We start from the raw sequence: 18166 nt of genomic DNA on the forward strand, positions 1-18166 counted from the left end.
TTCTGACACGACCTCCCTGTTTTTGGAGGGTATGGAAGTAGGAAGGAGATTGACATCAGGACTTAGAAGACATTTATCTGCTTCGTATCTGTCATCCTGAGCCAAGCAACCACCTAAACATAACAGGTGACAAAACTTAGCTGCAGAAGTAGGCATTGTTACAAAGCGTAGTTGGGAAGCAGAAATGCAGTCAGTCAGAAAGTTCCTGAGATCCTGGTCCTTTTGGAAGCGAGGGTTCATTTTCCATGGTGGACACAGGAGGAGCTTGGCCACGCAGCCTTTACTCTGAAGGGAGATCCAAGATGAGATACAATAGGGGACCACAGGGCAGACCCACTTCTGCCAGCATGGCTCAGAGGCCCGCGGTCAGAGGTCACCTCCTCACAAGCCACGTACTGTGCCAGGCAACCCCAGGATCAAAGAGAAGAGGAAAAACAGTGCCTTCAAAGAAGCTTACAGCATTTTGATGAAACTTACCATCTCCTCTTGTCCACAGCATTTCCCCCCCCACTTCTGTTAGCCTTTATTTTTCGACGAGTACCTACTTTTTCCTAGAAATAGATATTATTTATTCTGGTCTGGTGTTTCTGAATCTTTTTATCCAATTTTCTCTTTCAGATAGATATGAACATTCCACTTAATGTCACTCAGAACATTAAAACAAATGAGATACTATCTATCTCTGTGTTTGTATAATGTGACGACAAATACCCCCAGATACAAAATCCAATCTTTTCCTTCTAGACCCCCATGGTGTCTAGAAGAATGCTGGTTATAAAACGTAAGTAATTGAGAAGGGAACTGGTGGGAGGTGGGGAGAGAGGAATGACCTCTGATTCTACTTTGCTGAACTGTCATAAATAAGGCAAAACCCCAAACGAAAGGCAAGCTTTGCCTTTAAAGATATTATAAGTTACATTCTGAATCTCAGGAGGGGTGGCTGCAAAGATGTCATCAGTGCAGCAAATTTGAGGCTGAGGTGCTGGGCGTGGGGCATTTTTAGGGATTGAAAGTGCAGGAGAAAGCAAGAGAGCCACAAAGCTGAAATGACTGACTCTTACTCAATATTGAGTTTTCCTATTACAGGGGATCAGAATGGCATAAAACCTGCAATACCTAAAGAACACCTAGAAAGTCAGAAAGTAGCTGGCTGTTGTGAGGAAAAAAAATTAAGAATGGCCGGGAGATTCCAAACCTCCTCCCTTCGGAAAGGTCTAAGAAGGAACCACCAAGGTCAGGCCAACAGAATAAGGAAATCAGCTGTGTGTTGAGCATTTCGAACCGAAGTTTACCTTTAAACCCTGACTCTCAAAACCTAATAGCAAGAAAGGGAGGAAAGAAAAAGTATTTTCTATGAGTTGACAATGGCCTTCCATAGTATGCTATATAATTTCTCTGTTGTAAGTTCTGACGCTCGACCCAAGCTATTTAATGGCTAAGTCAGGCACTTTTCTGTGACACTGGAGTAGATTTTTCCTGAAGTCCCTGATGAAGCAAAGAAAAAACTAGAGCATCTCTCTATAATTAGGGTAAACATATGACATCATCCAGACAGGGACACTTTCGAGAGTAAAAGGGGACAGTATTAATAACTATTCTGGGCCAACAGGCATCAGCTGGCTCAGTCCCCAGCCGTGCAGGAGGTAGGGCCACACTGCCAAGAACCAGGAGAACCAAGGAATGATGAGTATTCTCACTTAATAAGGCCAAGCACATGGTGCAAAGCCCAGGTAGCAGGCACGCTGGGGGCTAGAGAGACAATCTGGGAAAAACGTTAAGTGTGAAGAAGAAGCTATAGGGTGGGGTGGATTAGAAAAGAACAGAATGCCTTAAGGCCCAAAATTCATATTATGGCACAGCAAGTCATCCACAGGCTGCTTACAGATGGCCTCTCCAAGTCACCTTACAGCATCCCTACCCTTGAAATCTGCATCTAACCACGGTGGACGTCAGCTTGCTGCCTTTGGCCCATCTGGGTTCTCTCGGTGATGTGGGTCTTCACACCAACGGTTGTCTCTGCCCAGAGCACTCTCCCAGCTCCCACGTTCTGTCTGCTTTCCTCCCACTCCCTGACAGCATCGCTTCTCCAGGGAACCCTACTTCATCTCTTTATCCAGATTCCTACCTACTCTGCATTTCTCCTCTCGAGGCCCTTCCCATTTATATTTTATCTGTTTAATATCTGTCTTTGCCTAATTTCTTCCATGCTCTCTTCCCAGTTAGGCCTGGCTTATAGTTAGTTCTCAACAAATATTTATGGATTGAATGAATTACACAGGAGAGTGAAGTGATGTTTTCGCTGGCAACCAAGTGTCCAAGGAAAATCTCTGGTAATGAACCGGCTAGTGAAAAGTTTTTAAAAATTTAAAAAACAAGAATGGGGCTCTTTACTAAGTATTTTTCTGAATGAGCCTCTCAAGTACAGTAGTTGCTAGGAACCCTGCGCCATTAATGGGCAGAAACAGTCTGAGATCCGTGTGGAGGCTTGACTCAATGTGACATTGGCCTCTAGTGGATAAAGTGGAGAATACAGCAGTTCGAAGTGAGAGATACCTCATAGTACTAGCAATTACCGAAGGAAATAAAAAAGCCAAAATTTCTTCTGTTTTTTTCACTTCTGTCATGTAAGCTGACTTTTTCTCCCATTAGCGGCACGGTCCACCGTCAAATTTTTACCTCAATTAAATATTTAGCTTTCTGAGCATCCATGTTTAGAAACAGCTATTCACATCAGAGCTTCCATGATAGAGGGAGATTTTTTATACCAAGCCCAAGGAGGAGTCAATTTTACTACCTTGATTCCTTTTTTCCTAAATAATCTTTTCTTGCCTCCTGGTGTTTTTCTTGGGATTGAAGGCTCCCAGATACTCCTGAGATGGAGATGCATTTTAAACCACCTGCTACTCAAAGGGTAAATATGTGACAAGGAGAGAAACGTTGGAACCAAAGAAGAAACGAGTTAAAGTGAGGAGAGACTGCAAATTAGAGGCATGAGTATATGAACAATTTTTTGCCTTGTAAACAAATCAGACGATGCTGTTTAATATTATTTACTTTTCTCCTCTCATTAGCACTCAACCTGACATCGTGAGATCCTGGAATGTGCACGGTGTGGACATTCAATTCTGCAGAGATGCTTCTAGCTGCTCTTGCTCTACCTAAGAGCTTGTCATCACTTTTTAATCTCCAGGTTTTAAGGACACTACTGCCCACTCACCTTACTCTAGTCCTTATAACATCTTTACACATCTCCTACTGTATCTGCATGCAGGATGCTGCTTGGGAGAGAAAATCTTTGGAACCCAAATAGTTGCCTCAGTATAAAGTGAGCTCAAGGGGGTGGCACAGAAGAGACCTTCTATGTGCATTCTCACCGGGCAGAGGGACAAGCAGGGGACACTGGGAGGGCAGCTTAGTGTGTTCTCAGGAGGGAGGCTGAATCCCTTGATCAGACATATTCAAATTTAAATGTACAAACAAATCCACGTTCCCAAGTAAAACAAATAATTCTTGGATACTGGCCCCTACTTGCTTTAAGCAGTGGGAACCGCACTGCCAATCATGGGAAAATAACTGTTCTCAGATTAGATCTGTACAGCAAGGGTACTTCTGAGCACTTCACTAAAAGCTCCATTTCCCCAAACACCTGGAATTCGTACACACGTGTAAAACAGATGGCAACCGAGCTCACAGTTTCAATTAAGTTCAATCCTACCAGCTGGCACCCATAAGAGTTGGCAGAAAGAGAAGCAATATGCATCCATTTAATAAGCCTATCACCTCATGCACTATCCCTCTTCCATCTTCTTTTACACCTTTGCCAGCACTGGATGCTAGAACTCTCTTGCTGCCCACTTCTTTTGAGAATGGAAGCCCTGCTGTAAAAGGAGAAGACGGAGGGGACCATGCAGCAAGCGGACAGGTCAGGGACATGCCCTTCCAGGGAACTTTCTAAGAAACAAGTATGTGGCTGAAGTGACCACTCGGGCCCCTGCTGCCCTAGAGTCTTCAGTGATACCTACCATTTCCTTGAATGCACTTTCAAGAGCCCCGATGACGAGGCACTCGTGCGGGATCTTCTTCTCGGTGAAGAAGCGCGTGGGCGGGGTGCTGGGGGAGCCGGGGGCGCCCACCCCTCCGCGGAGCGAGGCCGCGCGGGTCAGAGTCCGGCTGTTCGCGGGTGTGTGGTCGGGCTCCTCGCCCAGGCAGGTGGGCGGCAGCACGGCCGAGTTCTTCAGGATCTCCACGATGTCCTGCAGCTGCTCTGTGACGTGGTGCTGCAGCAGGCGGGATGCCACCACAGCAGCCCCGGACCCCGCGTGACCGTCAAACAGCGACCAGTAGTGGCAGGAAACGCCTTCTGATTCCTGCGGGAGGAGGGCGACAAGGACAAGTGAGAAACGCAGTGGCCACTGCCCCAGGGTGAGGACGCGACACCTCCGGGGGTCAGCGCGTCCATCTGGTTGTCTGTCTGCAAACAACGGGGGTCCGAACAGAGCAAAACACTTAGGGAAGGGTCCCCAGATTCATCGCTGCTGTTACCACCACCGCAGGGAGAAAGTGGTCCCTGCCTGTCCACCCAGGGCAGGAGTCCAAGTCACCACCCGCTCAGCTGGGGTGAGATCTACTTTAATTTGATGTGCAGAAGTGAGAGGTAAAACTCCATACAAACAGGTAGGTCTTTACAGTTTTAACAGCTAACTCCTCACCTCCCTTCTGCTGCAACCCCCAAGCAGGTTTGACCTGGAATCTTTGGAAGAAGTTAGGTCTTTTTTACAGATTCTTCATGGGGGGATAAGTAGACCCATTTCCCCCTCATAGGGCTTTTACACTCTCAGATAATTGCCCCATCTGCTTATGTCTACATCCTGAATTTGTAGAACATGTTTTTCCCTTGAACACCCAGTCTAGTCCAACCTTCACAAGATGCAGTCAATTCAAATCTCCTCTTCATGTTTCCTACTCCCCTCAGTTTTCCAGCTGTCACTCAGCATCTTGGCTTTCTCTTCCTACCCTAAAGCTACATGCAGCCCATGTTCCCTCATCTACCACAGATCTTGTACCTGCTGGTTGATTTTGAGACTATTTCAAGATGAACACTTTTAAAAACCATGTTTGAATCACATATGCCTAAGATCTTAGCTATAGGGGGAAAAAAAAAAGCAGCTCAATTACGGTGTAGCTAGAGGGATAAGATATTAAATACTGATATTAACTAGGTAAGGTGCATATAACATCCACTACTGACAACTAGGCTTATCTAGCCTGCAGCAATAAATGTTGAATTCTTTTTTTTTTTTAGTTGAAGCCATTATATAAAGTTCTTTTGGTCTATCTTACTTTTTTAATTGAAGGTATTTGACCTATAACATTGTATAAATTTAAGGTGTACAACATGCTTATTTGATACATTTATATATTGTGACACAGTTGCCATCATAGCAATAGCTAGCATCTCTATAATTGTGTTTTTTTGCGGTTAGAATAATTAAGATCTAATCTCCTAGCAAGTTTGATTATTATAATACAATATTGTTGTCTATGTTCACTGTACTGTGCATTATATCTCTAGGACTTTTTTTACTACTCCTTGCAAGTTTGTACTTTTACCCAACATCTCTCCTTATCCCCCCCCATCCTCTGGTCCCTGGTAACCACCATTTTGGTCATTCTTAGAATGATGCTGGAAGATACTGTGTACTTAGGGTGACATATGCCATTACTCTATTTGTGCCCTTTAAAACTTTGTTTTTACTCGATTCTGTGCTAGATGCTTAGAGATAAAATAGTCTTTTTTTTTTTTTTTGTCAACAAATATTTACTGAGCACTCTTTCTGTGACAGGCACAAAAGTAGGTAGTGGGGATGAAAGATATAGAGACGGGGTCTGATTTTAAGAATCCAGCAGAGGAGACAGACACTGATCAAATAATCACACAAATAAATGTAAGATCATAATTCTGGTGAGGGTGACAAAGTGCTGTGAGGCCAGCCTGCAAAGGGACATATTGGAGGAGGCTTCCTGAGGACATGAGGACGAGGCTGAGGACCACTGGAAATTCACAAGATAAGGAGATGGGGAAAGGAGAGAACACCAGGCAGCAGCAACAGCAGGTGCAAAGGCTCCGTGGTAGAAGGTGTGTGATAAGCAAGAGGAGACTGGACCATGGCCATGTGGCTGAACAGGGCACAGAGGCAGGAAAGGAGGGAGATGACATGAGAGTGGAGGAGGAGGTAGTAGTTAGACCACTCAGTCCTTCCAGGACACATAAAGGATCTTGGCTTAAGCTTAAGAGTAACAGAAAGCCATTGACTGAAGTGGGAGTTAGAAAATTGATTTGTATTTTTAAAAGATCATTCAAGCTAAAGGTGAGAAGATGGCGGTGGGAAGACGCAGAGTTCGCGTCGCCCCACAACTAGGGCACCTGCTGGACGCTGGTGGGGGACCCCGATGCCCAAGGAGATGGGAAGAACCCCCAATCGAACCGGTAGGACATGGGGGGACTGAAGGGGGAGGAGAAGTGGAGGTTGGACAGGACCAGTGCCCCTGAGGTGTGGCTGAGAGCGGGGAGGGGTTCTGGGAACCGTCCAGTGCCTGGAGGGACCCTCAGGGGCTCGGATCAGGGCGGAGCGCGCCCAGCGTTTCCCCTGCCCAACTGGCTGGGGAAGTCTGCCCGGCTCTCAGGCCAGGTCCTATGCCCTCAGAAGTCCCCTCTGGACCGGGTTGGTCCTGGGGGTATAGGAAAGAGGCCGGGAGAGAACAAGAGAGGCAGGCGGGAGGGGTCCTCTGGGACCCAAGGAGCAGGAGAGGAGCACAGGACGTCTGCCCCACCCACTTGGGCCCAGGGAGCCTGCTGAGCTCCTAGGCTGGTCCCCCGCCCTCCAAAGCCCCCTCCAGGCCACGTAGGCCCTGGGGGCATAGGAGGGAGGCCAGGAAGACCAGGAGAGGTAGGTGGCAGGGGACCTCCGGGACCGGAAGAGCAGGAGAGGAGGGTGTTTGCCCCACCCACTCAAGCCCAGGAAGCCTGCTGGGCTCCCAGGTGAGGTCCCCTGCCTTCTGAGACCAGAGGCGGGAGGCACGCCTGGGCCCCTTCTATTCCGTTGAGGCTAAGCCCCACCCCCCACAGCTCCCAGGGCCTTTTCCAGCCCTGTGGGTCCTAAGCATAGGCCCCGCCCACCACCCAAACCCCGCCCCTGCTTAGGCCCCACCCTCCACAGCCAAGGCCTTTTCCACCTCTTTTTTTTTTCTCCTCCTCTTTTTTATTACTGTGGTTCTGTTTTACCTTCTAGTTGTTATTTCACCTATATTTTTATTTTTATTTTTTTCCTAACATATCTGTTAGTTTCCTCACCTAATTTTATTGTTTACTTTGTTACTGTTCTCCTTTTTTTTTTTTCTTTTTTGCCACCCTGTGCAGCTTGCGGCATCTTGGTTCATGAGCCGGGGGTTGGCCCAAAGCTCCTGCGGTGGGAGCTCTGAGTCTGAACCACTGGACTAACAGAGAACTTCAGACCCCAGGGAATATTCATCGGAGTGAAGTCTCCCAGAGGTCCTCATCTCAGCACCAGGACCCAGCACTACCCAACAGCCAACAAACTCTGGTGTTGGAAGCCTAAGGCCCAACAACCAGTAAGATAGGAACACAATCCCACTCATTAAAAAAAGGAAGGAAAAAAAAAGAGACAGCAAAAAATATGTCACAGATGAAGGAGCAAGGTAAAAATCTACAAGACCAAATAAATGAAGACGAAATAGGCAATCCACCTGAAAAAGAATTCAGAGTAATGATAGTAAAGATGATCCAGAATCTCAGAAATAGAATGGAGGCATGGATTGAGAAAATACAAGAAATGTTTAAAAAAGATCTAGAAGAACTAAAGAACAAACAAACAGAGATGAACCACACAATAAGTGAAATGAAAAACACACTAGAAGGAATCAATAACAGAATAACTGAGGCAGAAGAACGAATAAGTGAGCTGGAAGACAAAATGGTGGAAATAACTGCCGAGGAGCAGAATAAAGAAAAAAGAATGGAAAGAATTGAAGACAATCTCAGAGACCTCTGGGACAACGCTAAATGCACCAACATTCGAATTATAGGGGTCTCAGAAGAAGAAGAGAAAAAGAAAGGGTCTGAGAACCTGCTGTATAGAAAAATTTTTAAATAAATTAAGAAAAAGAAAAAAGAAAAAGAAAGCGTCTGAGAAAATATTTGAACACATTACAGTGGAAAACTTCCCTAACATGGCAAAGGAAATAGTCACCCAAGGCCAGGAAGCACACAGTCCCATACAGGATAAAACACACCAAGACACATATTAATCAAACTAACAAAAATTAAATTCAAAGAAAAAATATTAAAAGCACAAGGGAAAAACAAAAAATAACATACAAAGGAATCCCCATAAGGTTATCAGCTGATTTTTCAGCAGAAACTCTGCAGGCCAGAAGGGAGGGGCAGGATATACTTAAAGTGATGAAAGAGAAAAACCTACACCCAAGATTACTCTGCCCAGCAAGGACCTCATTCAGATTTGATGGAGAAATCAAAAGCTTTTCAGACAAACAAAAGCTAACAGAATTCAGCACCACCAAACCAGATTTACAATAAATGCTAAAGAAACTTCTCTAAGCAGGAAACACAAGAGAAGAAAAAGACCCACAAAAACAAACCCAAAACAATTAAGAAAATGGTAAAAGGAACATACATATCAATAATAACCTTGAATGTAAATGGATTAAATGCCCCAACCAAAAGACACAGGCTGGCTGAATGGACACAAAAACAAGACCCATATATATGCTGTCTACAAGAAACCCACTTCAGACCTAGGGACACATACGGACTGAAAGTGAAGGGATGGGAAAAGATATTCCATGCAAATGGAAATCAAAAGAAAGCTGGAGTAGCAATACTTGTATCAGATAAAATAGACTTTAAAATAAAGACTGTTACAAGAGATAAGGAAGGACACTACACAGTGATCAAGAGATCAATCCAAGAAGAAGATATAACAATTATAAATGTTTATGCACACCACATAGGAGCACCTGAATACATAAGGCAAATGCTAACAACCATGAAAGGGGAAATCGACAGTAACACAATAGTAGTAGGGGACTTTAACACCCCACTTACACCAATGGATAGATCATCCAAACAGAAAATAAACAAGGAAACACAAGCTTTAAATGACACAATAGACCAGAGAGATTTGATATTTATAGAACATTCCACCCAAAAGTGGCAGAGTACACTTTCTTCTCAAGTGCACACGGATGTGCATTCTCCAGGATAGATCACATCTTGGGTCACAAATCAAGCCTTGGAAAATTTAAGAAAATTGAAATCATATCCAGCATCTTTTCTGACCACAACACTATGAGATTGGAAATCAATTATAGGAAAAAAACTGTAAAAACCACAAATACATGGAGCCTAAACAGTGTGCTACTAAATAACCAAGAGATCACTGAAGAAATCAAAGAAGAAATAAAAAAATACATAGAAACAAATGACAATGAAAACTCAATGACCTAAAACCTATGGGACGCAGCAAAAGCAGTTCTAAGACGGAAGCTATAGCAATTCAATCTCACCTCAAGAAACAAGAAAAATCTCAAATAAACAATCTAACACTACACCTAAAGCAACTAGGGAAAGAAGAACAAAGAAAACCCAAAGTTAGAAGGAAAGAAATCATAAAGATCAGAGCAGAAATAAATGAAACAGAAATGAAGAAAACAATATCAAAGATCAATAATACTAAAAGCTGGTTCTTTGAGAAGGTAAACAAAATTGACAAACCCTTATCCAGACTCATCAAGAAAAACAGGGAGAGGACATAAATCAATAAAATTAGAAATGAAAAAGGAGAAATCACAACTGACACTGCAGAAATACAAAGGATTATAAGAGACTACTACAAACAACTATATGCCAATAAAATGGACAACCACGAACAAATGGACAAATTCTTTGAAAGGTACAATTTTCCAAGACTGAACCAGGAAGAATTAGAAAATATAAACAGACCTATCACAAGTACTGAAATTGAAACTGTAACTAAAAATCTTCCAACAAACAAAAGTCCAGGACCAGATGGCTTCACAGGTGAATTCTATCAAACATTTAGAGAAGAGCTAACACCCATCCTTCTCAAACTCTTCCAAAATATAGCAGAGGGAGGAACACTCCTAAATTCATTCTACGAAGCCACCATCACCCTGATACCAAAACCAGACAAAGATATCACAAAAAAAGAAAATTACAGACCAATATCACTTATGAACATAGATGCCAAAATCCTGAATAAAATACCAGCAAACAGAATCCAACAACATATTAAAAGGATCATACACCATGATCAAGTGGGCTTTATTCCAGGGATGCAAAGATTCTTCAGTATACGCAAGTCAATCAATGTGATATACCCTATTAACAAATTAAGGAATAAAAACCATATGATCATCTCAACAGATGCAGAAAAAGCTTTTGACAAAATTCAACACCCATTTATGATAAAAACTCTCCAGAAAATGGGCACAGAGGGAACCTACCTCAACATAATAAAGGCCATATATGACAAACCCACAAGCATCATTCTCAACGGTGAAAAACTGAAAGCATTTCCACTAAGATCAGGAACAAGACAAGGATATTCACTCTCGCCACTCTTATTCAACATAGTTTTGGAAATCCTAGCCATGGCAAACAGAGAAGAAAAAGAAACAGAAGGGATACAAATTGGAAAAGAAGAAGTAAAACTGCCACTGTTTGCAGATGACATGATACTAGACACAGAAAATCCTAAAGATGCCACCAAAACCTACTAGAACTAATCAATGAATTTGGTAAGGTTGCAGGATACAAAATTAATGCACAGAAATCTCTGGTATTCCTATACACTAACAAGGAAAAATCAGAAAGAGAAATTAAGGAAACAATCCCATTTGCCATCGCAACAAAAAGAATCAAATACCTAGGAATAAACCTATCTCTAAGGAGGCGAAAGACCTGTACTCAGAAAACTATAAAACACTGATGAAAGAAATCAAAGATGACACAAACAGATGCATGTTCTTGGACTGGAAGAATCAATATTGTGAAAATGACTATACTACCCAAAGCAATCTACAGATTCAATGCAATCCCTATCAAACTACCAATGGCATTTTTCAAAGAATTAGAACAAAAATTTTACAATTCGTATGGAAACACAAAAGACCTCAAATAGCCAAAGCAATGTTGAGGAAGAAAAATGGAGCTGGAGGAATCAGGCTCCCTGACTTCAAACTATATTACAAAGCTACAGTAATCAAGACACTATGGTGGTGGCACAAAAACAGAAATATAGATCAATGGTACGGGATAGAAAGCCCAGAGATAAACCCACGCACATATGGTCACCTAATTTATGACAACGGAGGCAGGAACATACAATGGAGAAAAGACAGCCTCTTCCATAAAGGGTGCTGGGAAAACTGGACAGCTACATGTAAAAGAAGGAAATTAGAACACTACCCAATACCATACACAAAAATAAACTCAAAATGGATTAAAGACCTAAATGTAAGGCCAGACACTATCAAACTCTTAGAGGAAAGTATAGGCAGAACACTCTGTGACATAAATCACAGCAAGATGCTTTTTAACCCACCTCCTAGAGTAATGGAAATAAAAACAAAAATAAACAAATGGGACCTAATGAAACTTAAAAGCTTTTGCACAGCAAAGGAAACCATAAACAAGACGAAAAGACAACCCTCAGAATGGGAGAAAATATTTGCAGATTAAACAACAGACCAAGGATTAATCTCCAAAACATACAAACAGCTCATGGAGCTCAATACCAAAAAAACAAACAATCAATTGAAAAATGGGCAGAAGACCTAAATAGACATTTCACCAGAGAAGACATACAGATGGCCAAGAGGCACATGAAAAGATGCTCAACATCACTAATTATTAGAGAAATGCAAATCAAAACTACAATGAAAATGGTCAGAATGGCCGTTATCAAAAAATGTAGAAACAATAAATGCTGGAAAGGGTGTGCTGTAAAGGGAACCCCCCTGCACTGTTGGTGGGAATGTAAATTGATACAACCACTATGGAGAACAGTATGGAGGTTCCTCAAAAAACTAAAAATAGAAATACCATATGACCCAGCGATCCCACTACTGGGCATATACCCTGAGAAAATCATAATTCAAAAAGAGTCATGTACCACAATGTTCATTGCAGCTCTATTTACAATAGCCAGGACATGGAAGCAACCTAAGTGTCCATCAACAGATGAATGGATAAAGAAGATGTGGCACATATATACAATGGAATATTGCTCAGCCATAAAAAGAAACGAAATTGAGTTATTTGTAGTGAGGTGGATGGACCTAGAGTCTGTCATACAGAGTGAAGTAAGTCAGAAAGAGGAAAAACAAATACCGTATGCTAACAGTTATATATGGAATCTAAAAAGAAAAAAGAAAAATGGTACTGATGAACCTAGTTGCAGGGCAGAAATAAAGAGGTAGACATAGAAAATGGACTTGAGGACACGGGGTGGGAGGGGGAAGCTGGGGCAAAGTGAGAGTAGCATAGACATATATACACTACCAAATGTCAAATAGATAGCTAGTGGGAAGCAGCCACATAGCACAGGGAGATAAGCTCAGTGCTTTGTGATGACCTAGAGGGGTGGGATAGGGAGGGTGGGAGGGAGGCTCAAGAGGGAGGGGATATGGGGATATATGTATGCATATGGCTGATTCACTTTGTTGCACAACAGAAACTAACCCAGTATTGTGAAGCAATTATACTCCAGTAAAGATCTATTACAAAAAAAAACAAAAAAAAAAGGTCATTCAAGCTAAGCGGTGAGGATTAGGACGGAATAAAGGGTGAAAGTGAGGATGTCAGTTAGGAGGTAAATACCACCCTAATAAGACACAATCAAATCCAGGCAGGAAGAAACACTTATGAATGACTAAAAGCACCGTAAAGAGAAGGAACAAGCACATTATCTCAGAGGAAAGTTAAGTGGAAAAAACAATGACCTAAGGATTAGAAGATCTGGACTCAAATGGCATCTTTGATACCAATCAGCTGAGTGGGAGACAGAGCAAGGAGAGGAAGGCAGTCCAGGCCCTGGACCCTGTCTGGGTCACTCTAGAGCTGGATGTCCCTGTTGCTTAACATCTCTGTGCCATGGTTTCCTAGGAACTAAAAGGCAGGTGATAGCTACCTTATGGCAGAGGAGTACTGGGGAGGTTAAGAGGTAATTTATGCCTCATCAGTAGCTAAGTAACACATTTGGAGCAAGCGGGCACATGCGCACGTGCGTGTGTGCGTATGTGTATGCATGTGCGTGCGTCTGTGTGCGTGCGCGTGTGTATGTGTATGTGTTGTGTGCACGTATGCGTGTGCATGTGTGTATGCATGTGCATGTGCGTGTGTGCACGTGTGTATGTGTATGCGTGTGTGTGTGCGTGTATGCGTGTGTGTGTGTGCGTGTGGCGTTAGGGGCACTGCTATCATTACCATTACAATATGATCTCAGGTAAGTCATTTTCTGGGCTTCAGTTCTTCACCAAAATGGCAGGGGTGAGGGAACTTCTTTAGAAGACTCTGATGCCTCTGCTAATCCTGCAAGTTCAATGTTTAAGAAGGACAGACCAGTGTGGGCTGGGGAAGTGGGGGAGAGGTGGACCTTGAAGACAGGACAAGTAGAATTTGGATGGACTGAGAGGTGATATGGCAGCCCAGGAGAGGAAAGTAGCAGGAGGCTCAGGTGATGGGGCTGATTCTGGTAGATGTTCATCCAGGGTCTATCCTCCCTTCCTCCTCACTACTGATTCTGTTTGGGACAGCAACATATCCACTAAAAATACATCCCAGACTCCCTCGCAGCTCTGTGTGGTCACATAGCCTCACTCTGGCCAATGAGCTGCAAGAAGAAGTGTCCTGGGTGGACACTTCCAGGAAACTTACAGATTTCTTGACAAAAAAGGACAACTCAATGGGCCTGGTCTTTTCCCCTTTATCCTTCCCCCTTTCTTCCTGCCTGGGTCACAGTAGTGACACCTGGAGGTAGCATAACCCTCTTGCCAAAAAGGCTGAAAGCTGCAGCCCAGGGTGTGGGGCAGGAGGTCAGAAGGAGCCTGGGCCCTTGAGGTCTGGCTGTGGATGCTGCACAGGCCCTGGGCAAGCTGTCACATGGGCTTCATGACATTTCGATGAGCCACTGTTGTGAGATTCTGTAACAAGAGCTGGGCACGTGGAGAAGCAAGGGTGCATAGTATCCTGGGACTTGCGGCATACGTGGCAGAAAGGAGGAGCCCACATAAGTAAGGCACAAGCACAGAAAAGAATCTGAAGTAGGTAGAAGTGGATATCCACTGGGAATAAACCTGAACCCCCAGGAAAATGTTCTTAATTTAGGGCATCTGTGGATAGAATTGAGAGAGTCCATGAATCCATCTTTATTTCCACAGACATCTGAAATTTGTCATTTCCCCGTATCGTGAATGTAAGGCAACACAGCACAGCGGTATCAGCAGTATCTGTGACTCGGTCGCCAATAGAAATAGCATTGTCCGTCTGCACATTCTGAGTTATCATCTATGCTCATCACTACTCTGCAAGGATTGCCAACCCCACCGCTAGCTCCTGCTACTTGCTGCATTAGTAAAGTACATATTGCCATATTACATCCCCACAAATAGGGAAAAGTGGCAAAAGGAAAGGATTCCTTGTTCATCACATCCAGTTCCCCAAAGGGCCCAAGGCCACCTGAGCGAAACCTATGCACACAGTCCTTCTATACCTGATTAAATTAAAATCCAGCAAACATCTCTGAGTAAGCTGCAGCAGGGTCAGGCGAGGGATGGGATAGCAGCAGTCATGTCAGTGTCTGGGCACAGATTCTGTGACACCAAACTTTACCATGTTTCCAGAGTCATGATTTGAATCAAAGAAGATCAAGCCCCATGAAATAATGAGCCACACTGCCACGTAATGCTACAACATTTTAAAAAGGCAAGTCTGTAATTTTTCTGACAAGTAACCCAACCATTTCCTTCAACAACGCAGAGCATTCTGCAGCTACCGAAACCACCACCAGCTGACAAAATATCTGGGGAATTTTTAAACAGTCACGAGGCAGCTTGGTTGAGGGACTTCTGACGTGGGGCTCAGAAGGGCTCAACATTCTCCTTTTGAGAACACCTCTGCACAGTGCTATAAAGTCTGGTACAGCAAATTTTTTAAACGCAATTAATAATTTTCACAGCTAAAACTTGTAAGACATAATTTTTTCCACAAAGAAAGTTTCTTTCCACAAATCAAGTGTAGGCTGAATAAATCCAGCACAGGTTGATGCAGGGGCCAAGCCGAGACCCATTAAAAGCAGTGTCTCTGAAGGTGGCGCCCCACCATTTGTCTTCCTTAACGCTTCCCAGGGGGTTCTAACAAGCAGTCACAGTTGAGAACCCCTGGTCTAATGGAAAGGGGGCTGCTAAGCCATCAGGAGACCCACATTCTAGTCCCAAATCTGCCATGGGTTCAGTGTACGACCTTGGATGAGTCACTTACATATCCCTAAACTGATCAGACCAGTGGTATCCAAACTGTGTTCCTTAGTTCTGAATAGGTGCCTTAGGAAAGAGGAAGGTTAGTGGCTGTTGAAGTGATGAGTCCCTATGACTATTATTCCAACCAGAGCAGCACAGTTTCATCAGTTATAAACATCAGGGTTCTGCAAAAGATTTTGGATAAAAGGATTCGACAGTTTAAAATAAAATTTTGAAAGCCTCTGAACTAGATAAAACCAAGCCCATCAAGAGATTTCAAAACCTTCACTGTCCTCCTATGGCAGGAACTTCAAATGCGTGATATACTGTGTGGGGAAATAAACACAAAGCGGGCTCTCACCACACACTCTGATGCCAGCTCAGCTATGAGAGTCTAAAAGACCACAAAGGCACAGACACAGCCAGTTACGGGCCTAGAGCACCCTTCCCATCATTTGACAGGCGATATTCTAAATGCTTTACAAATATCCGCTCATTTAATCCTTACTACAATCCGATGAATAACCACCCTAGGAGGTGTGGTTACTATCCCCATTTTACAGGAGGAAAATGAGGGACGGAGAGGGTAACCACTCCAGGTTACCATCTATTAAGCGATGCAGCTGGGATCAGAATCCACGCTCTAACCACCCGGCATTCCACCCAGCCCTGGAGGGAAAGCTTGCCCTGATGGACACCTGGCTCACGAATCCACTTCTCCACTCTGGAACCTGAGTTTTTCAAAAAACACAAAATCTGATCACTGTCTTTTACCAGCCTAACAACCTGCCCTGCAGGCTGACTCCAGGCTATGAGCCCGGGTTTGCAGGCTCTGATTCTCTCTCTACATTCCATCTCTGACCCCAAATCCCACCCACGCAAAACTACAGTGCTTGAGTGCCTTGCTCAAAAACGGGGGAAAAGTGTTGTTATAGGTACTAAAAATGAGGTGTTTTTCCTTCTTTTGCATGGTGTATTTTTTGATACTTAATGTTTTTCAAAGTAAAGAAAAATTCAAAACTTAAAACAAAAAAAACTACAATGCTTGCAGCTCTCAACAAACCACGACTACCCCTCCCCCTCCGCCTCCCCCCCACCTGTCTTTTAGTCATCACCTTAACTGTCACCTCCTCCTGGAAGCCCCCACTGCCCCCTGTGCCCACCCTGACTGCAGCATTCATCATATTGTCCGTGACTGTCTGTCCACATGCTTGGGCAATGATGGATTGAAAGAAAGAATATTCTGCGAAAAGGGCGCAACTAATAGGCAATGCAGGTGAAAAGAGCAATATATATAAATATATATGGAGGCCCATGGGGACAGTGACCTGATTAAGGCCGACCTTGAGGGCCAGGTTCAGGTCCGGGTGAGGTTCTGGAGTCCAGCAAGGCAGACCAGGAGCCCCAGTTTGCTGCCTCGGGGCACGAGGAGTAAGGAGATGCCTCCGCCCCTGAAAAGTGCTGAGAGCCGGGCTGAGGGAGCACAGATGCCGACGCGTTCTGCAGGCGCACCGCGAAAAGGAAGCACCAGAATTTAAGGGGCTCACAGAGGTCTATCCTGAGGCAAAGAGGGCCTAGATCAGGGTAGTACCACTGGGCCAGGAGAGAGGACTTCATGAGACATTTCAAGGAGAAATATGAGGTTGGAGTGGGCTATGTGGTGTTTGAAATGGGACCGAGACATTAACAGAGAATTCAGATCTACTTTTGAAAGTATCGTGATCAAACAGGACGTGCGATACATTTCTTCTGAAACGGATACGAGGACCCGATTCTCCCTCACCCTCTTCTTTACTCGAAACGGTGCCATCGGCTGCTTTCAGATAAGAGTGCATGGTGTGAGGCATAAAGTCACATCTGAGAAACCTGAGGAATGAACACCTCCTCAATGTCACACCAGCATCAAGGGACTACAATGACGTCAGGGGTCGAGCTGGGAATAAGGCAGCTGGGGCTGGAGCTGGGAATCTACGAGAGAGGACTGAAAAATCCCAACTTACATGAACACAGTGCTTTCAAAGCATCGCAAGTCTGCAATTTCATTGCAAATACACCTGTATTCCGTCACGGCATAGAACCTTCCATCACCCCCTACTGCTCTTAAAGTACTTTTCCGTCTTCTGGACGCTCGCATGGGCTCACGGGCTCTGCATGATCTAGGTGCTGCTCCTCTCTTGCTCCTTGTCAGTGGTCGGGAATGCTCTCGTCCTCTCTCTTCTAACTCTGCCTCACTTGTAAGACTGTAAGTGTCATGTTTTTCTTCTGCCTTCATCTTTGGCCCTCTGCTTGGAGAACTGCTTATCCTTCAGTTTTCAGTGGAAGCAGCACCTCCCCACCAAGCCTGCCTGGACCACCTCAGCCCCTGTACATCCCCTACAACAGTGTTTATCCCACTGGTGTGGAACTGCCGGACGTGTCTGTATCGGCCTACGCGGACACTCATGTGTGTCTCATTCACTATGGCATTCCAGGGCGTCCCTGGTATAGAACTACTCAGTAACTACTAAAAGCTCAATAACTACTAAATATACAAAGAAAGGAAGGGAGAAAATGGATTTTTTTCATTCGTCTTTATTTTTTCAAAGCAATA

General features: G+C 44.1%; 1 protein-coding gene across 2 annotated transcripts in view; it reads right to left on the reverse strand.

Moving 5' to 3' along the window:
• The window catches only part of PPM1H (protein phosphatase, Mg2+/Mn2+ dependent 1H), a 265292-nt gene that overhangs the window by 136453 nt on the left and 110673 nt on the right, over nt 1-18166 (reverse strand). For both annotated transcript variants that reach the window (XM_068560262.1, XM_068560261.1), the window contains exon 3: nt 4023-4367. In XM_068560262.1, the coding sequence (XP_068416363.1) occupies nt 4023-4367 (345 nt within the window). The remainder of the gene's footprint in view (nt 1-4022; nt 4368-18166) is intronic.

Source organism: Eschrichtius robustus, chromosome 13 (assembly GCF_028021215.1).
Source record: "Eschrichtius robustus isolate mEscRob2 chromosome 13, mEscRob2.pri, whole genome shotgun sequence".
NCBI lineage: Eukaryota > Metazoa > Chordata > Mammalia > Artiodactyla > Eschrichtiidae > Eschrichtius > Eschrichtius robustus.